The sequence below is a fragment of the Rhineura floridana genome, chromosome 7, assembly GCF_030035675.1.
Source record: "Rhineura floridana isolate rRhiFlo1 chromosome 7, rRhiFlo1.hap2, whole genome shotgun sequence".
Classification (NCBI taxonomy): Eukaryota; Metazoa; Chordata; class Lepidosauria; order Squamata; family Rhineuridae; genus Rhineura; species Rhineura floridana.
The window spans coordinates 99,338,266-99,364,683 of NC_084486.1; the positions used below are offsets into that span (position 1 = coordinate 99,338,266).

A 26,418-nucleotide genomic window follows, 5' to 3' on the forward strand; every position below is an offset into this window, starting at 1 on the left:
TCACCTCATCTCTGCCAAGAACAAAAAAATGAGCCTTAAGCCATTTATTATACGCCTAATGATTTATTATTATTATTATTATTATTATTATTACTGAGACAGTTTTTGTCCCACATACAATTCAGTCTTGTGATTAAACAGGACAAAAATACAAATAAAAAGAAAGATGGAGTTCAAATAAATATACAATAAAAAGCTAGCCGGCATTTTAAAAGGCAGGAGTGCTCTGTCTGGATAAATACAGCACACAGCTATGCATGGGAACAAGGGGGAGAGTTCAAAAAGGGGGGGGAAGAAAGAGAAGTAGGCCAAAGTTTCAGAAGTGCCTTGTGATTGATGGAGAGGGTGGCAACGAGGCAAGGAGAGGCAGTGGGGGGGCAGAAGGGGCCGCGGGGGGGCAAAAATGCCACAGGGGGCAGAAGGGGCCGCGGGGGGCACACACACAAATCATCATCACTCACCTCCACAGCTCTTCACCATTCTGCTGCTGCCTTCTCCTCCGTTGTCCTTGCCCTGGCTTTTTCCTCCGGCGTCCATTTTTTCCTCTCAGACGCTAGCAGGCCCTGCCTATTCACCTCTTCCCTTGTGCCTCCTAACACAGATCACGAGCGAAGAGACAGTCTGCGCAGAGGTTCAATCAGTGTGAGGCACATGTCTTGTGTTAACCAATCACAGCCAGGAGCTGACCCCCTTGTTCCCGCCCCCAAGTAACGTCCAACCTAACGTGGAAACGTTAAAGTTGCAGCTGAAAAGTAGGGAAATTACTAGTCGTTCCGTTACTTGCCAAATGTAATGGAATTACCCACTCGTTATTTAAAATTGTAACGAATTACAAGTAACTCGTTAAAAATAACGAGTTACTTCCAAGCTCTGAGTAGAACAGAAGGAAAGGAATTACTAAAGCAGACAACATACATGCCTTCCCAAGTACTTGACAATAATTTTCACCATCATAGCATGCCCTAAAGCAGAGACAGCCAACATGGGGCCTTTCAGAAGTCATTGGACTACAACTCCCATCAACCCCAGTCCGCATGACCAATTGTCAGGGATGATGGGAGTGGAACACACTGGCTATCCCGCCCTAAGGGAAGAGAGGACTGAGGTCAGCTCAGATACTTGTCTCAAGGCCTCTTCTCATGCGGACAGTTAATATGTTGAGGAGAGTAAGACCATGCCTACTGGCCCCACACTATGGATTATTAGATAAAACATGAGGACTGTAAATGCATTGGGCACCTTACACCATGGAAACGTTAAATGAGGTTTGTAAATGACTTTAAATGTTTCTGCCCACATCATAAATGAATCCATTTGGTGTTTTATATATTTGAAATTAATATAGAAAGAAGCACGCTTCAGACTTGAACATACCTTCTTTGCCATAGAACAGGGGTAGAGAACCAGATCTAACTGGTGGGAGCATTTTCTTTCCTTTCCAGAGGAAGCAGTTTGTCTTAAGAATGTCCAGCCCCTTTGCCTACACTACAGACCTCCCAAAGGGAAAACTCCCCACTGCAGCTGATTCCTGCTGATTGTTGAGGCTTCAGCTGTGCAGAGCTATCTTCTCAAGTACCTATAAACAGCTGATTGTTGGTGTTTTCAGAGAGCCCTGAGCTGTGCTTTAAAGCTCCAATAATCAGCTGATTGTTGAGGCTTCAAAACACCTGCAAACCTCTTTTTGGCCCAGTTGCAACATTACCTACAGGGCACATAGGCATGGCTGGGCCATCACTGCCTTGGACTCTTTTGATGTATAGTGGTCAACAAATATTTTAAAATAAATAAAATTTAGGAAGAAATCACTGGGTCTGTGAGATATTTCAAGTTCTACACATGTTAAAAGATGAAATGAGGTGTGATTAAGCCAGACATGTGCTCCTACTGTGATTACAAGTGATTCTTTTTTGTGGGGGAAACAATATCTGAACAGGCCCAGGGGGTGTTTACTCCCTAGAGTCTGGCTTGTGTCGAGAGCTTCTGAATAGACTATTTAAATGGCTTCGCAGGGGGAAAAAGTCAGTATATGTTGTTATCATTTTACTCTCAAAAGTTGTCTGTAATAATTAAATTCAACTGTAGCACTCAATTCTATTTAACAGTCTTTTCTGTCAAGATAAAAAATTAAGCTGACGGCCTACTTCCCATAGGCTTGAAAACAGTCTTCAAATAAAGCAACCAATGTAACACAACTCCAGACATCTCAACCCATGAAAATAATTGCTAACATGCACTGAAGCCTACAAAGAGGGTAGGTGACAGACACTCAAGGGCTAAACTCTATCGTCTGTTCTTAATGTATGTTTAGAAGGACTCGGGGCAACTTTCAGGGAGCACTTTCAGGGAGCAAGCCTACCTACCTGGGGGAGAAGGGATGGGGGCAGAGATCTGGGGCAAGCAGGGCAGGAAGTGGTGGGGTTGGGAGTTTATTCTTTTTTCCTCCCCTTCCAATGGGAGGGAATTAACTTGCACCACTTCTAAGGAGCTTTTTGGAGGAGTGCCAGGGAAACAAGTAGCCATAGTGTCCTGCAGCTCCACAACCTTGTGAGCCGCACTGAGGGCCTTTTAGCCAAAAGGCGGCATAGAAATAGAATAAATAATAAATAAATAAATAAACTTCACACCAGGTGAACTTAAAGTGCTTTAAATGGCTTCAAACGTTCTTGCACCAACAAGCATTCACACCAACTTCCTTCCCTTTTCAGTGTGAATACTTAAGGCAGTTTAATGGCACAGCTGGGGCAGCCTCATATATAACCTGTTACAAACTCATGTTCTAGAATAGCAACCTTTGCAAAACACAGCTTTGCAAATCTTTCACCTTGTGAACATCACTGCAGCTTATGTTAGGTAGCTGGAGTCCATTGCTGTTCACAGCATGTTTCTATAGAATTCCAAAAGTGAAAGCAACAGGCTTGTACCTCTGTTAATGGGTACACACCACAGCTCTGTAACTTACACACATTGACACTGCAACATGCGAAGAGACCCTTGAAACCATTTAAGGGCTTAATTTTTAGCAGAGCTCAGTCCTGGAACTAGTATTCAATTCCAAGGCTCAGCTTGAACACCTTAATAGAGAATAAGCAGAGATACACCACTAAGTAACAACAGACCAACAAACTGGATTGGGATAAAAGCTTGAATCCCAACTCCTCTTCACTTAGAAACATTTGAACAAGGGCAGCCAATGTGGTATCCTCCACATGTTGTTGGCTACAACTCTCATCAGCCCCAGCCAGAATATGGAGACCACCACATTGGCTACCCCTGCCTTAGAAGATATTGCTGTTATTTGATACTCACAATTTTGCTTGATGAACAATTCTGAACTTTGCACCAAGTAGCAAGGTCTGAGATTTACTACATCTTGAAAAACATTAGAATTCAAGAGATCTGCAAAGCATGATAAGTATCTGTTTTCCCCATGTCAAAATTTACTCTGAATAAATGTTCACCAAGTGAAAATTATGGGTAAATGAAACATCATGATTGAACCATACAAAAAAACCCCAAATCTCTTTTAAGTGGCTTTAAAACGGTTTAAACTTCAACAGTTTAAAATGTTTTTAAAATCTTTTGTGAACATCCTGCAGACTTTGGTTCCCAGATCATGAGAGTCTCTAGGACAGGAGTGGGGAGCCTGTCGCCCTTCAGATGTTGCTGGACTACAGCTGACCACTGGCCATTCTGGCTGGGACTGATGGGAGTGGAAGTCCAAGAACATGTGTTGGACCACAGCTTCCCTGCTCATGCTTCAGGGGAAAGATGAAGTTCAATGTGATTTTCCCCCTGCATGTACCAGTCTCTGAAACACATTGAAAATACTATCTGCCTCACAGCAAGAGGAGTTTATTAGTCACCACATTAAACTCAGTAATTAAAGTATAACAGAGGAGTAAAAACGGGGGTGGATTATAAAATAACTTTTTGTTACCAACAAGACAAACAGTTTGGGTAACAGATATTAGCAGCAAGCAAAACCACCCATCTCAAATTCAGGATGAATTTGGTAAGCAAGCAAAACCACCCATCTCAAATTCAGGATGAACTGGGTCTTTCCAACTAAGGGGAAAAAAGTTTGGCTTTTTCTGACTTCTGCAAAGCTCAGAAAGACCCATTTGAACTCCGGGGAGCATTTTTTTAAAAACACACCATCCAATGAGCCTAGAAAAGGACACTTCCCAGAGTTCACTTGCCAATGCAGAGTCAGGAACCTGTGGCCCTCCAGATGTTGCTGGACTACAACTCCAATCATCCCTGACCTTTGACCATGATAGCTAGGGCTGATGGGAGTGGGATTCCAGCCACCTGCGGAGGTCTTAACCATCCCTGCTGTAGAATGCCAAGGACTTAGGGAGAGCTCTTTGCTGCTGTTTTCCCTTCTCCTCTGGCCTTGGTACCTGGTAAGGTTGGGAAAGTGAGAGAGGAAGTGAGAGGAAAAGAGAACTGGTTCCTCAGCTCAAGTTAGGTCCAGTCTTGTATACCTATGGAAGAATGCATCCAGGATGGACATATCACCATGCTGAACATTTCAGTTGAGGAAATTAACTGAACGCCTAGACGCATAGAACTATCCCTGTGTCACATGAGAAAATAAAGGGGCATTTCAAACCCAGGTAGACCCTTGTAGGAGAACCAATGAGGTGCAGGAGCCCCAGTAACCAGCCCTCCAAAAATCCAGTTGCCAGTAGAAATGGGCAAGCTCACCCCAGCCCTCCTCTTTATGAATTCTGCTTCTCCTACCTTTCTTGGTAAGTTCTTAGCTTTTCCAAAGCTATTTTCAGAAAGTATGGCGGGGGGGGGGAAACCACTCTCAGGAAGCTTGACCCTTCCTAGCACACTCTGATAGTTCCTCCTTTCCCAAACAAGTTTGCCCTTGCAATTTGAAGATAGGGCAGGAGAGAACTGGCAGCAGGTAGTACTTACTGCAAGGCCTCTGCTCTCTCCATGACCCCTCCCCAGTGCACAATAGCATGTTTGCTTGGAAAAGTGGAAAGGGAGAAGGTCTGGCTGGCAGAGAACCTATTATAAACTGAACCTGAATTCTGTCGGTGTTTAGGCTCAGGTCATAAGGTCTTGCATGCTTCAAAGCTTAGCCAATATGAGAGTTCACCCACCCTTGGCATTAAAATGAGTAGTGGTTCCCTGACCAAGTGCCCAGAAGCCACTGCAAAGTACAATTCCCAAGGATCTTTTCAATGGGAACATAATTATAAGCTCAGCCAAAATTCAAAGGGTTTTTGCCTCACCACAAAATGGTCATTTCTGACCTTCCTCCAGTATTCAGCAACATCGCTACTGTTAATTAATACATTTCATATGTCCTTTGATCCAGATTAAAGTTATCCTGCTTTTGGTCCCATTCTGAAGGGTTGCTTTATAAGTGGCATCTCCTAGATGGAAAGTGGATAGCTAAATCAAATTCAGCAAGTCAAGATGCTGAAAAGCTGCTGGTGATGGTACGATAAAGCAGGCGAATTACTTCTGCAGGATACAGACACATGACTGATGTTGCAGTTATATTTAGGAATTCCACGCCTAAGTGCTCTCTTAAACATTATCAGAGTAAAATATTTAATTTATGACTGTGACATGAGACTGCTTCACTGCAATGCAAGAAGGAAAGTTACTTAAAAGGACACAGCTCAACACCCTAGACGGTTGACCCAGAATTCAGTAGCAAACAGTATGGTATACTGTATGTGGCAGAGTTCCTTTGTTAGCAAAAATGAAACACACCTCACATTAGCAGCATTCACTTTCCACTTATTTCCATGAGAAAACACAATAATATGTAATATTTGCTTTTGCATTCAAATATATTAATGCAATATTACATATTATTGTATCAATTTCTCCTGAAAGAGAAATTGCAGAGCAGTTGCAGGAAAGTAAACAGGAGCCTTTGAAGCGAATTTAATTTATTGTAACCTTCTTCTACAAACAGCCTACCAAGTCATTTTTAACTAACAGTTATGTGTCCAGATGGACATCCATTCCTAATAGTTATGTGTCCAGATGGACATCCACTCCTAGCTTTTGGACATCAAGTGGAGACAAAAGGACACATACTGTAAAATTTAAGCAATGAACCAAGGACACATTCAGATTGGAACCCTGAAACACTGACTAGAGGTGTAAAATTTTAGTGAAATTGAATAGAAACAGTAAAACACAGGGACACATTACACAATTCTTAGGATTATTACAAGCCACCAGTCTTTATGAAAAACCTCTTAAAATCTCTCTTTGGACACTGTTATGTCTGGTTCTCTGTATTTTCGCTCTTTTTTTGTAAGAATTCTACTACAGCAGGGCATGGATCATAAGCAGCAGTTTTTAATTTTAATTTGCTTTTTCATTCATGTATTTACTAGTTGGTGGGCAGGCCAGTAAGAGTTTTGTTAGATTAATAACTTGTGTAAACCCATTTGCAAGGCTGTATTCACACACACACCCTTTTTAGGTTGAACCTGTTTCACCTCAATCCAAATGTCAGGGCTTGCACATGCCAGAGAGACTTCCATTTGAATGAAAAAAGATACCCGGTAACAATTCCTTCAAAAATGCCCTGCAACCTAGTTCTTTGATCAATACAACAAATATTATATATTTCAGGGAGAAGCAACAGGAAGCTGCACTGTGTTCCCCTCATTCTGCCTATTTCTACTGACAGCATCACCATAAGACAACACTGGGCTTGTGTAAGGAAATATCCCTTGATGGACTTTCCCCAAACTGGAGGGAAGACTAAGGAACTCTGGAAGTCTACAGGGAGGACGTATGATTCCAGTGCAAGCTTAGAGGTTATTCCCATATCCAGTACTGGGGCACCATGGGCAAAAAGGGCACAATCAGCCATCTACTGTTCCCAGGAGCTTCCCAAACTGAATTAAAAGAGGCCCAGAAACAGAAGACATAGGAAAGTGGGCTGGAAGATGCCAAGAACGCTGAGAACAAGAGGAAGCATCCATCCGGCAGAGCCTGGACATGCCATGGAGCAAGGAATGGAACATTAGAAGCTAGTCTTCCAGAAGCCCCTGTGAGCCAAATCCCTCTTATAAAACACTACACCTAGACTTCATAGGTTTGGGCACACATGCCAGACTTACCAGCTGCTGATACATGATAGAGCCAGGTCAAAATTTCTCAGAATACCTTTTTTCCTGAAATATTTCTGAGATTTTTCTTTTTCTTACCCTTCAAGAGAAAGGCCACTCTGCAGGATTTCTTCCAGATATTCTCCATCACTTTTTGTAGTGGCCACTATTCCACCCACCCATCCACCCTTTAGCTCTATGCCCAGGGATGATGTTAGGCCCAGGGCATTGTGAAGGATGCAAAATGGTGGGCAGATTGCCAACACAGATGCTGCTGCTGTCACTTGGAGCAGCAGGGGAAAAAACAGAGAGAAAAATAAAGAAAAATGTTTATGCTATTCCCACTGCTAATGGTGAATTCCATCCCTAAGAAACTATTACATAAGTTCTCCTCTCCCTGGAGAAATTCAGTGTATTTGTCCCTCCAATTTCTCTGCCCACAAATAGGATGGTGAATTTCAAGAGGCTGTGTGCGCACAGCTCTAACACAGCATTCCAGGCTTACTTTTCTGAAGTAAAGTATGTTCCTTAAAAATCATTTTATAAAATGTAATATATTATAAATGAGACAGACCTTTCAGAAAAGTTGATTAGGCCTTATTAGAGATTAAACAGATTTCTAATGCCATACTTGAGAATCAGGTATTTTATCTTAAATTCAAATGTGTACATCTAGCTTCTTTTATTGTTTCTCTAATTCATACAGTCAACAGTAATGTCTATTTGTTACAGTACTTTCATTGTGTGAATAGCTTAATTCCTCAGATTCCAACAACTTCAGAAGAAATGACTCAGTAGTAAAATCCAAATAAGAAAGATACAGAAACAACAACAAAAAGTATTAGCCAGAGAGGCAACACAGAACTATAGACTTTACTGTTAAGTGTGCTTCACATTGTGATACACAGCAGCACTATTCAAGCCTAAAATATTTGTTTTAGATGTTTATATTGAGACTACTAAAACTCCAGGCTAATTTTTTTTAAACCATTAGAAGGCAAACTGAAGCAAGCATATGAAAGAATGGCCTAAACATACCTGACCACAAAAACTACTGAGCCTGTAACACATTATTAATTTCAGAAGTACATGATGAGACCAGCAGCTACTTTGGCTCACTAGAGCACTATTATGCAGGGAAAAGGGAATGTGCACATGCACACACTTCTCACTTCAGAAGCACTTTAAAGGAGCCCACAGTGACTTCACTCATACATCCAGTGGGGAAGAGGGCCTTCTGGATTTCAGTAGCTTTCTCTACATTAAAATGATCACCAGAAGTGGTTGAGGCAGAATATTTCCCCCACATATAATTCAATTAACGCAAGAAAATTCACGCTTAGAGGCAAACACAAGAACATAAGACGAGCCAAAGGCCTATTTAGCCCAGCATCCTGTTCTCATACTAGCCCATGGGAAGCCTGCAAGCAGGACCTGAGTGCAAGAGCACACTCCCCTCCTACGGCTTCCAGCAAATGGCATTTGGAAGTACACCACATCTGACTTTTGTTGTACCAAAGTACACTCAACATTTTCAAGTCTTATGAGGGATGAAAGCCGGCAAATCACTCTTGTTTTGAGCAGAAAGGAAGGAGGTCTATATCTCCACTTTGGGATGAAGACCACCAGCCTTCACCTATTGCCCTCTCACAAAAGCTACAATTTATTTTTAAACATTTCTACCCCATTCCTCTCAGAATATTCAGAGCATTTAACAAAGTTACAGCCTAAAATCACTAAATGAAACAAAGAGACAGCACAGCAACCCATCAATAAAAGGAGTCAAAGGCCCACTGAAATAAAAATTTCATAGCCCACCTGAATCCCAACAAGGATGATATCCTGTTGGCTTCAGACCTCTCAAGAAGGCATTTCAATGATTCAGTACCATGACAGAGAAGGTCCTGCCTCTTGTGTTCCCACACTGCATCTTCAAAAATGGAGGATTATAGGAACATAGAAAGCTGTCTTATACCGAGTGCTTCTCATGGAACAGGGCCACCAATGCAGATCTCTGCATTCAGGCAAGTTCATATGACTGGTGACAGCTCTTAAAGATTACTTACTCCTATACTTATTATGCAAGGTTTCATGGTTTTAACAGCTTGTTGTCAACTTCCTTGAAAAGGGCACTATGAAACTATTATGTCAAAAAAGTATCTCGCTTTACCCTAAAGGGATTAATGAAATCAGAATGACATCTCTCAAAGTGGCAACCAAAATGGTTGAAAGGAGGCATCACAAGGTTAGCTCAGAGATGCCGACTGACAAAATCTAGAGCTGCACTATCACCATAGCAGGTCAGAAGTATCTCCCCCTAGCAAGCAACATGGTACTTGTTCAGTGCTACTTCACCCATCCATCTCTACTCATGAGAGTCAAAAAATGTCCTTGCTAATGACTATCTATTGCCCTAACATTTTGGATACAACAGAATCCACCTGTCTTACTGGATGGAAGCAGAAACCACATAAGTGTTATATGCTGCCAGGATGCTGTTAAATATGGTGTGCTGACATCTTCTTGGAAGGGAATCTAAAATGGATGATTTCCTTGTTGGGGTTACCTAGACAGTGGGTGGACTATGAATCTGACAGAGGGAGCGCAGAGACATTGTACCTTCTGCCATTCAGCTATTAAAAGATTAAAGTTAAATATGATCTGGGCATGTAGATTAGTGCAAAGGGATGATGAGTTTTATATCTTTAACAAGCTACATCCATGAATCATCAAGCATTGCAGAGTGATATGAACAGTATTAATTAATCTTATAATAAATCTCCCGGTGCACATAAATCACTGCTTGCATACTGCTTATACTTGCTAACAGTGTGTTGTGCTTCTTTTTTTATGAAGCTACCTAAGCAGGGAATTCCACTAGAAATTTCTGCAGTTGGGGGGAGCGGGATGACAGAGAGACCAAAGGCATGAGGTGTAGTTTACTAGATCAAACACTTTTTTAAAAATGGCATGGGGCGGGTTATATAACTGTTCTTATAACTGCACATAACCAAGCTAATGGGCCATACCTAAAGATTATGATATCAGACATTTATTATGCTGTCAATTTTGACCTCTCACAGTATTTATGAATGAAACTTCACAAACCCCTATTCTGTGAGACAGTTACAAAGAGTTGCTCATTTGAAGGGGAAGAGGATTTAAGCTACAATCCGAAGCCAGACCTACTACTCAGCAGGTTTTGATACACTATTTAAAAACAGATACTTGAATACTTGTACCGATGGATGAAAATGCAGTTCATTGTTTTCTGTCTTAGGCTCCCAGGTTTCTAAAGCAATCTCGGTTCAATTCACAGCACATGGTTCCAACTTACAGCAGGACTAGGAACAAACTCCACATGATCGTATTCCTTCTCTTCTCTCAACACCTTGTCTGCACTGTATCTGCCAAGCCTCCTTTGCACAGTAGCATGTGGCAACTTGCTGCTGTTGACTAGGAAACACTAGTTTAAACCTCAAAGGTTTAAACACGGCTTGGGACCACAATGCTTGATGGAACGCCTCTACCGATACGAACCCACCCGTACACTACGTTCAAGATCAAAGGCCCTCCTCCGGGTGCCTACTCCACGGGAAGCTCGGAGGGTGGCAACAAGGGAGAGGGCCTTCTCAGTGGTGGCCCCCAAATTATGGAATGATGTTTTTGACGAGGTGCGCCTGGCGCCAACACTGTTATCTTTCTGGTGCCACGTCAAGACTTTCCTCTTCTCCCAGGCATTTTAGCATGTGTTTTAAATTGTTTTAAATTTTTAAATTGTGTTTTAAATTGTTTTTAAAATATGTGTTTTAAATTGTATATTTGTTTTGATGTTTTTAGTTGCTGTAAACCACCCAGAGAGCTTTGGCTATGGGGCGGTATACAAGTACAATAAATAAATAAATAAAGGAGTAAACCAATTAGAAGATAACTCTTCCCCCTCTCCTCCCCTTGCACGTCTATTTAGAAATAAGTCTCCCCACGCAGATTGGGATGAATTCCCAAGTAAATTATATTTGTTGTTGTTATGTGCCTTCAAGTTGATTACGACTTATGGCGACCCTATGAATCAGTGACCTCCAAGAGCATCTGTCATGAACCACCCTGTTCAGATCTTGTAAGTTCAGGTCTGTAGTAAATTATATACTTCTCCTAATACTACTACTGAAGACCTTCCTCTTTCAACAGCCTTATCCCAATCTGCATCTGTATTGTAATTATTTTAAAGATGTTTTTAAAGATGTCAAGGTAAGCCATAAAACAGGGCTTACCATGAATGAGCAGCATGCTAGTGCACAGTGTTGAACTGCATCTGTTTCACTCCACCCTTCCTGGAGTCAGGAGCAGCAAACCACAAGTCTTGGTCTACCATGATGTGTGAACCAGAGCTTGTGGTTTGTTCCCCCTCCCCCCCAAAAAACCCCACAATCAGTAAGCTAAGATCAAACCTTGGCTTACTGATTGTGGATTGTTTGGAGAGATGCAAATCACATTTGTTGGTTCACACATCATGGTAAGCCAAGTCACTTGACTTGTTGCTCCCAGCTCTAGAGAGGACAGAGATGTAAGCAACTGAGCAGCATGAACTAGCACCCTATTAATGCATGGCAAGTCCTGAACGGTAGCTCAGTGAGACTAAAGTTTCAGTGCCAAAAAAGAGATCCTCTCTCTAGTAGCCACCTATCTAGGGGTGTAGCTACAGGAGGGTAAATGAGGGCATTACCCCCAAAATGATAATTCTGCCCCCCAAAATAAAATGTTCCTTCAGTCCCCAAATTTATAGCTTTGCAGTAACTTAAAACTTCAGTTGAGCTTTTAGAAATAAAGTTTAGGCATCCAAAGAGAGTGGCAGGGCAAAGTTACCAAAGGAATGCGAACACAGTAAATATAAAAATTAAAAGCGTCAATGAAGTGAACACAAGTCTTGATCAATGGGAGAAGGAACTGGCAAACCTAAGGTTTAGCAATTGGAGGAAGAAGGGGGGGAAGGACAGTATTAATACACACTGCAGACCATCTCTCCCTCCCCCTGTAATGCTCAACCAGCCTCTGGAAGTGGTGGGTATTATTAGTGCATCTGGCAGATGTGCCTAGGCTTTGGGGCCTAGACTGTGCAGCAGCCTAGCCTAGTGCAGGGCAGGACCCAAGAAGAAGCAGGGAGATGAGTGCTGGCTCTCCAAGGCCGTGGTCTGGGGGGCATTTCTTCCTTAGTTTGTTGGAAAAGTTGAATAATAATAATGCACCTTATTTAACATTTCTCATGTGAACTTATGTACTACCAAAATAGGGTGTGAGATTTGCCGGTAGAGCCATCAGAAGCAGTGTTAGCTGGCTGGCCCAGGGCCTTTCTGTAGAACAGAGATTGTGTGCTTGTACAGTTCATTCTAGCACCTGTATAGCTGCTATGTGACATGCTGTCAAGCATTTCCTTATGAAAAGTGATGTTTATAGGTACTAATTTAATTTTTAAAGTGAAACTTCTCTTAATTGCTTTCCTGGCATGGCAAAGGAGACCAGGGTAGTTAGTTCCAGGAAGCAGCTGCCTCAAGAGAACTAAACTCACAGTTCACGAGCTTACTAAAACATTGTACATGTAGAAGGAAGCCTTTCCACACATGTACACTTTGTATGTTGCAGGACTCAACCTTTGGTGTCAACAGCTGTGTGTGAAAATTCATTCTCAACTTTGACACATGTGTTGACACCATACTGGTGTTCAGTTGTTCATCAGAGAAAAACAAACTTCATAGAATCATAATAGTGAAAGGAGCCTATAACGCCACCGAGCCCAACCCCTTGCTCAATGCAGGAATCCAAATTAAACCATACCTGACAAGTGGCTATCCAGCTGCCTCTTGAATGCCTCCAGTGTTGGAGAGCCCACCACCTCCCTAAGTAATTGGTTCCATTGATGTATGGCTCTAACAGTTATGAGGTTTTTCCTGATGTTCAGTTGAAATCTGGCTTCCTGTACCTTGAGCCCATTATTCTGCGTCCTGCACTCTGGGACAATAGAGAAGAGGTTCTAGCTCTCCTCTGTGTGGCAACCTTTCAAGAACTTTATGAGTGCTATCACATCGCCCAACAGCCTTCTCTTCTCAAGGCTAAACATGCCCACTTCTTTGTCTCTCCTCATAGGTCTTTGTTTCCAGTCCCTTCATCATCCTTGTTGCCCTCCTCTGAACCTGTTCCAGCTTGTCTGTGGTTCCACCTGATAGTTATTCCATCCAGCCCGCATTTAGCTAGCTTGCTAATCACAATATCATGGGGCACTTTGTCGAAAGCTTTGCTGAAGTGAAGATATATTATGTCCACAGCATTCCCACAGTCTACCAGGGAGGTTACCCAATCAAAAATGTGTCTGGCGAGATTTGTTCTTGATCAATTCATGATGGCTTTTAGTGCTCACTGCCAGGGCCGGCTCCAAAGAGCGGCCAGGTGGGGCCCTGGCTACGGGCCCCCTGAAGAGCCCCCCATTACGGTGGAGAAGTAGTGCTCTCCTTCCGCAGCAAGCTCTCTGCTGCGGATTACGAGGGAGCTGCCCGCTCGCTCTCCCCCCCGCCCGCCTGCTCGCTCTCCCTCCCTCCCCCCTGCCTGCTCACCCTCCCCCCACCCGCTCACTCGCTCTCCCCTCTCCCGCTCGCTCACTTGCTCTGTCCCCTTGCTCACTCGCCCTCCCCTCCACTTGCTCATCCTCCCCCCACTCCCAGCTCCCCACTCACTCGCTCGACCTCTCCCAACCCCCTGCTCACTTGCTCACATGCTGTCCCACCCACCCACCTGCCTGACTGCCTGCCTGACCTCCCACTCTTCCACCCGCTAGGTAGGTAGGTGGGGCATGCATGTGTGGGGGAGCCAGGGCCCAAGGCAGGCTGGTGCCCAAGAGCCTGGCATTCCTGGGACTGGCTCTGCTCACTGCATAGTTTTCAAGGTGTTTACAGACTGATTGCTTTATTATCTGCTCCAGAATTTTCCCAGAGATTGATGTCAGGCTGACTGGTCTGTAGTTCCCAGGTTCTTCCTTTTTCTCTGTTTGAAGATAGGGACAACATTAGCCATCCTCCAGTCATCCGGCACTTCACCTATCCTCCACGACTTTGCAAACATAATAGACAGCGGTTCTGAGAATTCTTCAGGCAGTTCCTTCAATACTCTAGGATGCAGTTCATTGTGCCCTGCAGATCTGAACTCGTTCGAAGTGATTAAGTTTTTCTTCACCACTTGTCTGTCAATTTCAAGCTGCAATCCTGCCCCTTCTACTTCATGTTTGCCAGGAGAATCATAGACCCTCTTTTGGGAGAAGACTAAGCCAAAGTAGGAATCGAGCACTTCTGCCTTTTCTTTGTCATCTGTTATCATTTTGCCATCTTCATTGAGGAGCTGTACCACCATTTCTTTTCTCTGTCTTTTACTATGGATGTACCTGAAGAAAGCTTTTTTGTTGTTTTTGGCATTTCTTGCTAACCTCAGCTCATTCTCAGCTTTAGCCTTCCTGACACCATTCCTGCAATGCTACCTGTCTGTACTCTTCCTTTGTGGCCTGGCCTTCCTTCTACTTCCTGTATGTGTCCTTTTTTGTTTTCAGGTCATCTCTAAGCTTTCTATGACGCCACATTGACATCTTCTGCTGTCTTCAGGCAGCAAACTTTGTAGTCTTGGCTTTTGGAAGTAACATATTTAAAGTAATTTCAAAAGTTCCTCCGCAAGTTTGCAGAGAAATCAATATGCATTAGACTTTATTAACAGTTCAGATAATTATGGTAGGATGATTTGCGCAACATACAATTACCTCCTGGTCACTGTTAGTTACATAACTATCTTGCATGTGGAAAATATGGTATTTTAATTTGATTTGCATTTTTGTAAACTTCACAAATCATGGTTCCTAATTAAAATGCATAAATTGGGGTTTATTTTTGTCATTAACTAAGAAAATTTCCCCCCAGAAACCTCTTTTGTAGTGACCGATGCCCCAAGCCCTCTGCCCCCCCAAATTTTTGTCTCTGAAATGAAAATTGTCTCACTACACTCCTGCGCCTATCTAAAAAGTTACCCACTGTGAAATAGAAAAAAATCAAGAGTTGTTACTCCTCAACCCTGCCCTCCTCAAGAAGCCAGTCCCTCTCCCAGCAGTCAGTAAGCAGGGCTTGAAGAAAAAAAACAAGTGCAGAAATCACTTGTTTGATCAGGAAAGTCAAACAAGTAAGGCAAACAAACACCCAATTATTTGTCTTTTTTGCAGTCCATGGTATGTGCAAAGCTCTCCTCCAACACCGCATTTCAAATGTTGATTTTTCATAACTGTAGAGCGCACTGATATTACAATGGTATGTTGTAGCAAGAGTTTGTAGCATACGACCATGCATCATTGCCAATTTTTTTAAAGTGGATTTTTCAAAATATAAGCATTTCTGGATGAACCCCTAATGTTGCAAGCAAACAGCTACACAAGGCAGACAAGTAAATAGCAGTTGATATTTCAAAAGCAAACAAGAAAATCTAATTGAGAAAAGCAATGTTTCTTTGATATCTACAAAATTCACCCGCTGGTGGGCTTGTCACATCTCCTCAGGTCAGAAGCTGTACATTGGTTGTGGCTCACTGCACATAGTCATGCAAATCAGCCATGTCCCTCTGACAATAAACCGTGTTCTCTTGATACTCTCAAGCAGTTCTGTCTTGTATCATAATATTGCACAATATTCTCACAATTAACATGGAAGAAGTGTGCATCCAGATTCATTGCTTGCTTACTGAGAAGGAAGTCCCACTGTGTTCAATAGTGCTTGCTCCCAGAGAAGCGTGCCTAAGAGTGCACACACTGAAGAGGTAAATTTTACATTTGTTCCTATGCCCACTTTTGCCTCTGACCATGCCCACCACTGGCATGTGGCCCTCAGAAGGTTGTCCAGAAGGGAATGTGGCCCACGTGCTGAAAAAGTTTCCCCACCCCGACCTAGAATCTATATAATTTTGTCTCTTCCATTCATTTTACACTGGAAAGATTCGCATTCCCTGAAATTCTCCATCATAGTAAATCTCTGTAGGACTCATCTAGAACAAACTATTTAAAAAGATGAAATCATACAGTTTTGTTGGCAATATTCACTCTTGTTCAAAAGGGTTATGAAAACTGTGTTGAAAATTAGACTTGTAAACTCTCTGGAGATGCCAATTGCCCATGAAAGAGGATGCCCAATGGCCCTTAGAAAATGCAAATGGGAGGCACATAGCTAAGGGGGGGGGATCAGTGTATGAGTTTGGCAAAATTCACACAAAATGCTTTACAATCAAATCAATTTGCCACATTTTCTGTTTTAAAAACAATCTTCCCTCTACATACGCATGTCCTCTTTCTCTGTTTCAGAGCACTTTCAGCACCATTTATACCAGATTCTTCTGTTTATAGGGTATTTTTGTTTCACCCCACTGAGATGAAATTTGCAACTATGTGAAAATATACTGGAATTGGCCAACAAATTATAATCATGCAGTTTTGCTTCAGGCAAGTATTCCACTAACACTAGGGAATGTTTTGCCTGCCATGGAAAGCTGGGAATGTTCTTTGTGAATATTCAAAAGTCCTGGAATAATGGGCAAACAGCATGCTTCCCACCTATGTTCTCCACTTGGAGAAAATATACTGTCCTAACATTACCAGTGCAAATATAACAATTATTAAGTGTGAGCATTAGAATGTCGGGAAGCTTGACTCTTCTATTTATTCAGATCTTTAAAAAATTACTGTGATAACAGTCTTGGCACAGGTTTCTCTCTCTTTCTCTCAACAGGCTTGTACATTCTAAAGCATTTTGCTGAGCAGAACAGACTTACTTCTTAGTCATAATCCTCTGCTAAATCATAACTAAGAATGGAGATTAAAATGTGCAGAATATACTGTAAATGTTCTGGAATTACAGCAAGTGCTATTAACTTGTTCAGAGCATCAACACAAAGTCACCTGGCAGTCATTTTCATACACAAGGCTGAAAGGAACTCTTGCTTCAAGTAGATTTATAATGTGACTATAAAGCCTGCACGGTCCAGCATGCTCATTCACATTACAAGTGCCTCTTCTAACATGAGTAACGATCAGAAGCCAGCATAACCAGGAGGGTAACAGCATCAACAATAGAGCACACCTTCAGTGTACCTGGATTTCCCTCCTCATTCCTTTTTCCTTTATATAGTGAGCCTGAAGATAGGGTCTGTCTTATGCTTTAATCTCTACAGAGCACTTAGAACATTTCAAGCATTTTATAAGTGACAGATGATGATAATGGTAATGGGGTTGGTGTAGACCTCAGCAGCTGTTTGAAATATCTGCAAATCATCCTTTTTTTTTACCCCCTCCCCTTTTATCTTTTTAGGAAACCTGAAGCACAATTACCCTGTGGTTTTTTCATCTCTTCTTAACTCCCCCCCTCCACCCCAATGTAACTTACTAAACTATCCAGGGTCTATTGACATGAAGGGGAAAGTTAAACTACCAAACACCAGTCTATTCCCAACAGCTTCTCTAAACAGGTTATGGAAAACCTGCATTTTGCATGGATATTGTTACCATTTTTGTATGGTTATATCACTTCAAGAGTACTAGTTTATTTTTTCTGGTTTTATATTTAAAAAATCTGTACATTCCTGTGCTCACAGACACACACCATCCACTGCAAAGGACTTAACGGATCCATTGGAGTAAATTTGCCCTAGGGAGATGATTCCTATCTAAGCAAGTTTAACTTGTCAGAAGTTAACTTTGTGGGGTCCAATATACCCCAATAGATTTTGTGTTTATTGGAATGTGATACTGATCAAACCTATTTTTTTCTACTAAACTGGAGTCACTTTGAAATAAGTCATAATTAGGGTTGCCAGGTCGGAGGCATCCCAAAACCTGAGATACCATGGGGAGTGGGTCCTAGTGACATCATGGGGAGGGCCCTAGTGGCATCATTAAGCATGATATATTAAGTATCAATCACGGTTGCTTGGAGCATACCAATAAAAAAAAAATATCTGTTTGGAAATTAAGATAGAAATCTTACCTAAAAGAGGGTGTTCCTAGGTCCAGCTGAAGTGACAAGGTCATTCCTTCTCACCAGTTTAGGGAGCATGGATAGGGAACATTTAATCTAGTTTACTTGCTTCTGGCAAGAAGGGTTTACATGCCCTCAGGCCAGGCCAATCACCAGAAGGCTACTGTAGGAAGAAAGGAGCCCAGTGTTGCATAGATGTTAGATGGGAGCACAGATGGATGCCCCTGAAGGCTTCAATTCTAAACATGCTTACTAAGGAACTAAGCCCCATAGAACTCAATAGGATTTACTTCTGAATAGATATGGTTGCAGCCATGTTAAGGACAAGGGAGGGCATTCTATGCAAGCAGCATTTTGTGTATTGCCACAAAAACTTAGAGGGTTCTTAAGCAAGCATTTCTGAGTTCAGGACTATAAGTTTTGTAAGTTTTTGTTTTGAAATGAGCTTATAGGAAGCAACAGAATGGCATGTGGTATATTTTCAATTTAATATGGCGGAATGCGAAAAATCCATGCTGGCTATAGTATACAGCCACTCTTGTGGCTGTATAATATCCATCTACTCCAGCAGAGGCAAACCAGATGCCATAGGGAAGCCCAGAACAAAACAGTTAGCCATTCTATTATATTAGGATGCAATTATACAGGATGATCCTGGGTTCTAGTATCCTGAAAGAATTTCTATATGTTCTCTCCATACAGTTTGCATGATGTCCTCCATTATAAATAGTCCTTTTTTTTCTAAATTAAGATTCCCCAATTTGGTAAGTGTGCATGGGATTGCAGCCTTACAAGTGCGGTATATCCTATAGAAATCAAAGGCTATTACTTCTGAGTAAGCATTTCAAAGAGTATACTGTAAGTCTCTTTACATGGAAAGAATTCCAAACCCTGATCACTTACCTTTTTCCAGCTCTATCATCTCCTTTCAAAATGGGGAAAATTTAAACGGTAGTCTACATGTGTTATATAAATGAAGGTGTGCATCCCTGGAATCTGGACAGACAAACTATGAGACCCTGTGCTGACTCAGCTCTGTCCACCTAGGTACTCTGGGGTGCACCAATCCAGACCAGCAGGGTGAGCTGCTATTGTCCATAGCTTCCATCCCTCTCTTCAAGAGGCTTATCTACTCTGTGACTGAGTATGAGGGTTTGGACTTTATGTTGGGTCAGAAAAACTGAGAAGGAATGCTGTTGGTGTACCACCCACCCAACTGCCCAGCGGCCTTCCTGACCAAGCTGGTGGAGGTGGTATTGGAGAATCGCCTGCACCGATTGTTCTGGGTTGACTACTGTAACGTGCTATATGTGGGGCTGCCCTTGAAGACAGTTCAGATGCTGCAACTGGTGCACAGTGCAGCAGCCAGACTGCTGGTGAGCAGTACTGTATAATTTGATATCATTAGAAAGTTTAATTACCTCACTGTACCCTGCTGACTACAAATCATTCATTACCACCATCTTCAATGTAAATCCTTGTGGGACATCACTGCTCATTTCTCTCTGTTGTGAAAACTGTCCGCCTAATCCCACCTTTAGCCAATAACCAACCTATAAAATGATCTGTTCACTTAGTCAAAGACTACTAAGATTTCTGAGGAGCCTTGAATATCATTAAAGGCTTTTCAGGAATCGAACTACATCAATGTCTACGGGACCATCTCAGCGCTTTGCCACGTGAAAACATTTACATGCAGCTCTTGCACCTGAAAACATCAGCAATCCCCACCATAAAATCTTCTGCATGTCACCTTCCAGTATCCAAATCACATGTTCCAGCAAAATACACTGACTCTTATATAGCAGTCACTAGATTGATATTAGCACAACACAGATGTGACTTTCTAAATTCTTACCAATTACCAAGTACATATGGCAACCACCAACTAGGAACATGAAGAATTCCTTTTAAAGTACGCAGCTGGCAGTGCTCTAAGCAGATGGCTCAGAAGACACTACACTCCCATTCTCTCATTTCCCACTGTGTACTTCTACAAGCTTTCATAATGATATCTATGTAACTTCACCGCTCATTACTACATGCTGTCAAAAGACAGAGTTTGATATAGTTTAACACCCTGGTCATTTATATATATGCTCTTCAGATATCACAACAGCAATTCCTAAAATTAGCCCAGCCCATAACTTTTAACTGTTATTATTCCAATAATCTAGAAATTAAAAGTTAATGGATTTAAAACTGGATTTAAGTGATCTTCCTTATTATTGATGTTGCACGAATATATTTTCCAGCAATAAGGGCATTTTTTTTTATTCTGGACAGATCCACATTATTCTCTAAGCTTTGGAGAAGTGTGGGAGTTGTCAGTGACCTTATGCCGAGCCTCAGATCAACAAACACCTCCCCAGCTCCCCATCTGCTAGATAAGGACTCTTCCCAGTACCACATTGGGCCTCAACCGCCCAGTAGGGAAGCCTTTCAAGATTCAATATGGTGCCATCATATCCTACCACTCTGTTCCTGAGAAGGGACAAGGTTGATGGCAAGCATAAATTCTGGCTGGCTACCAAAACAAAGCAGAATGAAGACCCCTGATTCATATCCTTTCATATGTACAGGGAGGGATAAACAGAAATATCTCTCTCGTTGCTCTAAGCTTACTGCAATACATATGCTGCTGAAATTTGTGATTTCCAAACTTGGATTATGAACTCTGGTAGATCAAAATGCTTCTTTCAATTTGAGGGCAACTATCCCTGAATTCCTTCTTTCTTCCTACCACTAGAGCAGCAACCACCAGGTAAGCTGGGGTGGAAAAGGTGGAATTTAAGAGGGCCTCGGGGAGTTCACTGGGAATGGGAACTGTCCTTATTGGATTCCTGATGTCAGTGAGTGTGCAATGGGGTCCAACTGGATTCATGATTAAGCTCAGAATAAGCTAAGCTATTTTCTACAATTTTTTTGGGGGGGGTAGAATAATAGCTCAGTTTGCTGAGCCCAATTATAAATCAGACTGAGCAGGGAGAAGGCTCACAAATCTCAGACATCATTCAGCAGTGCAAAGGGCATGTAGGCACATGATCAAAGGATTATGCTCCTAGACTGTATAAATGCAGTCTGTTTAGTGACAAACCAATATGCTTTAATGCAAACAGTCAGTATACACGCGTGTTCAGGAAATACATTTTTCAAAACAAGAATGTTATCTAAGTTGCCTTGTTTTTCAGTGCACTCAGCTGTCAAGAGGTTGGACATGAAGCATAGTAACCAGGCATCTAAGCAGCCACATTAAACAGAAGGAATAAGAGCTTGGATAAGCGACCATATGCTATACCAAATACCAAATACTATGGTACTGTTATTTCATTTCACCCAAACAGACTTGAGTTCAGTCTTCTGCTAATACTGCTGCTGACTCATATTCATTAAAGTCACACGTCAGACTTTTCACTTCTGGTTTTGTTGCTGTCCAAACTAAGCTGTCTGACTAAACTAGGGATGGGGAAGCCATGGTCTTCCAGATGTTGCTAGATTGCAATTCCATCATCCCTGATCATGCTGGCTGAAGCTGATGGAAGCTGGAGTCCAACATCTGGAGGGTCACAGGTTCCCCACCCCTAGTTTAAATGGCCAAGGGGAAAAATCCCCTTTCAAACTGTCTGATTACCCTGAATAAGCAGCTGCAAATACCAGACACACAGGCCAGTCCCACACCATGTTTCCTGGGAAGCAAGTCCCACTGATTTCCCAAGAACTTACTCCCAATCACGTATACACAAGAATGCAGCCTTAGAGAGCAACTAGCCTCACACTGCAGAAAGTTAAAAACATATTTATTCCTTAAACAGTGCTTCACCAGTAAAGTTAAAATATTTCAGCACTAAAGAAATTGAGGAGCCAGGATGTACTGTGGATAACTGCAAACTAAGAAGACAACTGAAACCACTCTGTAGGAGCCATTCTTTCAAGGCTCATCATCTTTGACTGAAAGCAACAATGGGCTGTATTCAACATCAGTCATACTCAGATTCATGGCTAGGTTAGCTCTGTTGATTTCAGTGGGCCTACTCTAAGTAAAACCAACATATCTGCTTCTTCAAAACTATTAGGTCTGCCTGATATACTGCTAAACAACAATCCTAATCAAACTTATTTAGATGCAAGTTGAATCTAAATCATTTTGATCAGAGTAGACCCACTGAAATTAATGGACCTAAGTTAGTCTTGTCCTTTAATTTCTATGCGTCTACTCTAACTATGACCAACATTTGATACAACTCATTGTTAGAAATTGGCTGTAGGGAATAATTTTAATGAAATGTTTCCGTGGGTTGGCTTTGATCATGCCTACCCTGAGTTTAACCTACTGTTACGTTTCAATAAGAAAGTTCCCCAAAGTCAGTTAAAATTTGCTATTTCCCCATCAGACCTTTGTATTTACATATTTTGTATGTTTTTATGGACATAATAAGAAAAAAAAATCCTCTGAATGTATCCATAAAAAAGGAAAGCCATACATACAGAAGAAATGCATATTTTATTGTAAGTTAATAACCAAATTAAATTCAGGAAAAGACTTTCAGGAGCTACCTCTATCTGCAGCTTCAGCTAACCTCCTCAAACAGCTGTCCATGTGTGTCCCACTTTTTTTAAAAAAATTGCCAACTGATCTTCAAGCCACTTTGTTCCCAAAAGAGGACAGGGCACACCACCTCTTCTCTTATTACCTTGTCGCATTCTCTAACTTTGGAACTAATCGCAACAGTTTTTCATTATCCACGCCACACTTCTGGCTCAAATCCTCCATACATTGCAGTGATATGCTAAGGGCAGACTTTTTTATTATTATTTAAAAAAGCAGATCGCCCCCAACATCACATAGCCCTTAGCAGTGGGGGGGGGAGTGCAAGAAGACAAGATAATCTCTACACCATAAATAAAACTCAGGCAGCACTGCACATTTTGAGGCAGTGGTGGAACTAGGAATGATGGTTTTGGTGACGGGTTCTTGGTTTGAAGGAAATGTCTCACACAGAGAGATTTTCAACACTCCCTTCAAAAACAAAATCTTCAGCAGATGCTGGTTTTGCAAGAACCGCCTTGACACAAACTCAAGTTCCAGGAAATACTGTGGTTGGTTAAGCTGTGGCTGACACAAAGGGAAAAAATGGAAAGGCGCTGAATAGAGGGAGGTGGGAATAGAGAATGAGAATAAGGAATGGGCCTCCAGGCTTTCCCTTAAATTAATCACTTAAAACACCAACATCAAAATGGTTTCTTAGATGTATGATGATTTATAGAAACTGCATCAGTAAGAGTTAGTCCCCACCCTTCAGAACACAAAGCAGGGTGGTGTTCAATACGGGATATCAACTATGGGATGTACACAACATCCCTTTCAGGGGCAGATCCTGCATCCAGTGCCCAAGTTTTAACATGAAAAACACCAGGGCTCAATCAAACCTTTATAAAGACACACCTTTGCTCTAGGAGCCCGGGCCATGAGTTTTGTCTACAGTTGCTGGCACCAGGAAAGACACGCTCGAAGAAAGACTCTTATTTAGGGATTACTTCACACGTCCCAAGACTAAGCTACAGATAAAAGGGCTCAATTAAGTGCCGCTCCTCTCATTTCTTGCTCAGAGTAGTCACCAAAAGCCCAGCAGCCTGCCTGAACCAGGCATCCCCGTAACAATCCTGGCTACCAGCACGCTTTGAGCTTTGTCGCAAAGGAGCCCGGATGGTTCCCCGTCCAAGAAGCTGGGGCTCGGAGTTCCCGGGGCAGAAAAGCTGAAACGGGAAAGGATAATGATGATCGCAGCAATGACGCGCCTACTCACCAGAGATCTCCGCTTGGGGGACTCCGTTCGGGCTGAATCCTTTGGCCCCGTAGAGTTGCCGGAGCTCGGAGCAGCTCCTGGGCTTGTTGCCACCGTCACTCCTAGCCAAGGAGGACGCGACGACACACAGCAGCCAAAATCCCCACGGGAAGAAACGCATCCTGTCAGCGCAGCCCGAAAACCCTACGCCGAAAAGAACCTCCAGCCGCTGCCTCAAGCTCTCCCTGCTCTCTTCTCCAGGCAAGAGATCCAGCGGGTTGCGGAGAGGCGAGGAAGACCCGATCGCTCAGTCCCACCTTCCCGTGGGCATCCCCTCCCTCTTCCTTCCTTCCCTCCCAGCTCCGCTTCCAACAAGCAAGCCCCCCAGGGGTGGGTAAGGAACAATACAATCCCCAAGCAAATCGAAGCGGCGGAGGCGGAGGCTCGGGGCGCAAGGTGGCCAAGAAAACAGCGGGGTCAAGTCACGTCCAAGAGGGGAAGGGGGAAACCGCCAAAGGGCGCTCCTCGGTCTTCGGGTGCCGGAGCTTCCACTTCAGGGAGCCGTTAAAGAACAGCCCGCACAAGAAGATCTCAGGAAATTAAATCCGCGCGCCGGCTGCCGCGATCAAGGCAGATATTTTTTTAAAAAAGGAGAGGGGGGTGTATATAAGAGGGAGATATGCGTAGAAGAACCGATCCAATTTTCTCCTTGTTTATGTAGTTATACAGCACACAGAATCCTCAGACTACTGTGTAGTTAAACGAGAGGCTGCATCTTCTCAGGTCTTGCCCAGAGGCGGAGTAGAGGGAGTTGCTGAGATTGCCAAAGAGAAATAGAAACGATTGCAAGCCTCAGTGGGCAAAGTTTGAGGCTGGAAAGAGACGGAGGAGGAGCTGGTGGCTAGCCGGCCTGGAACAGCCGATTGTGCAGGCAGCGGCAAAGAACTGCGCGAGGCGCGCGCCTCTCTATACGCGTGCATCCGAGCCAGCCGGCGAAGAGCGGCGGCCAGCGCAGGAGGAGGAGCAGCACCACCTGCAAAGAAAGCCAGACCCCGAAAGAGGCGGCTCTACACAGCAAGGCAGGGCTTCCCCGCCGGACGTGGCATCACGCCTCCAGACAGCCAATCACAGAAGAGCTTAGCTTCTTTCTCCCCCTCCTCAAATCAAAGCTCCACCCCCTCTCTAGCTACATACCCAGCCCTGGGATGTATTCTTTAAAAAAATCGTTGCTTGGCATTGTCTGAATTAGAGTTGCGGGCGTCGCGGATTCTCCGGAGGCCGTCGGCGGGTTTACCAAAGCAGCAGCCGCATGATGCGATCGGAGGCAATCCTGTAACTTTTTGTCAGCTGCGGATTGGGGAAAGAAGCTCTTTACTGAACGCTCCTTTTCTCTCTCCCTCTCTTTCTTCTGCCGACCGAATTAAGGCTAGCATTTGTTAGCCACCGCCTGGCAGAAAGGAAAACAGAAGGGGTAGAATCGGTTAGTGCAGCTGGAGAGCCAGAGTCGGGCTTCTAAGCAGCGACTTGCTCACGTGGCCGGCATCCTTCTGCGAAAGAAGACCGCGAGAGCCTTTTCGCCTATCCGTTGCATGGCTAGCAGACGAAGCTAGCTTTCGCCTTCCAACTCCATTAGGTGGCCTCCGTACGAAGCTACTACTTTACTGCTGGACTTTTCTTGGGGCGCTTTATTAATAGTACAGGATGAAGGCTAGTCCGAATCTTCACACACACGCATACGCGGGGATATTGGTGTGATCTCCAGCACTATCTCAGCATCGAGCAACGTAACTCAAAAAGATTTCGCTGTAAAGCATCTCCAAAGGCTTGAAAGCCAGGCAGGCAGCGCGCCGCTATGCTATTTTTTCAGCCTCGCCACATCCCGCTAAAATCGTGATTGACTGACTTAAGATGCTTAGGCCCAGCTTCTTTGATTCCGCTCAGGAGTGGCTCTAAAAAAACATTAGCCAGGAAAACAATAGGACTGGTGAGGGAAGCCGGAGGAGTGGGTTTGTCTCCAAGATGTTCTTCCTTCCCCAAATGTGTCAATAAGTGCTTTGCTCCAATAGCAGTCGTGAGAAAGACAGACCACGAGGTACATACAGAACAAGAACAGCCTGGCCCTACGGGGTGCCCAATTTGCTACAGTGCCTTTAGAGCAGGGCTGTACTGAACCAGTGCAATTGGCCGCAAATTATACTTCTGTGAGGTTTCTGCCAAAAAGACAGTCAAATGTGTCTTTGCTTCAGCTCCTTGCAAGCAGACTCATAATTTACCATGGGGAGTTGCTTGTTTAAGATATTATTCTGGGAGAGCAGAGTTATCTCTGTGCAATTACAGTTGTACATTAAAGCTGCAATCTTAGGCATGCTTGTTTGGGAGTAAGTTCCACTGGATAGTAACCTCTGAGTCAATATGCAGAGGATTGCAGGGTTACAGATAATAACCTCGCTGAGGCCTAGAAACACAGCTAATTAGTGTAACTAAAATCCAGAGATT

The 26,418-nt window shown here is 43.1% G+C and overlaps 1 protein-coding gene across 1 annotated transcript in view; it reads right to left on the reverse strand.

The window, feature by feature from the left end:
* GPC1 (glypican 1) overlaps positions 1 to 24,998 on the reverse strand; it is a 294,033-nt gene extending 269,035 nt beyond the window's left edge. The window contains exon 1 of the mRNA XM_061636696.1: positions 23,944 to 24,998. Within this exon, the coding sequence (XP_061492680.1) occupies positions 23,944 to 24,103 (160 nt within the window). The 5' untranslated portion in view covers positions 24,104 to 24,998. The remainder of the gene's footprint in view (positions 1 to 23,943) is intronic.
* Positions 24,999 to 26,418: the final 1,420 nt, after the last annotated feature.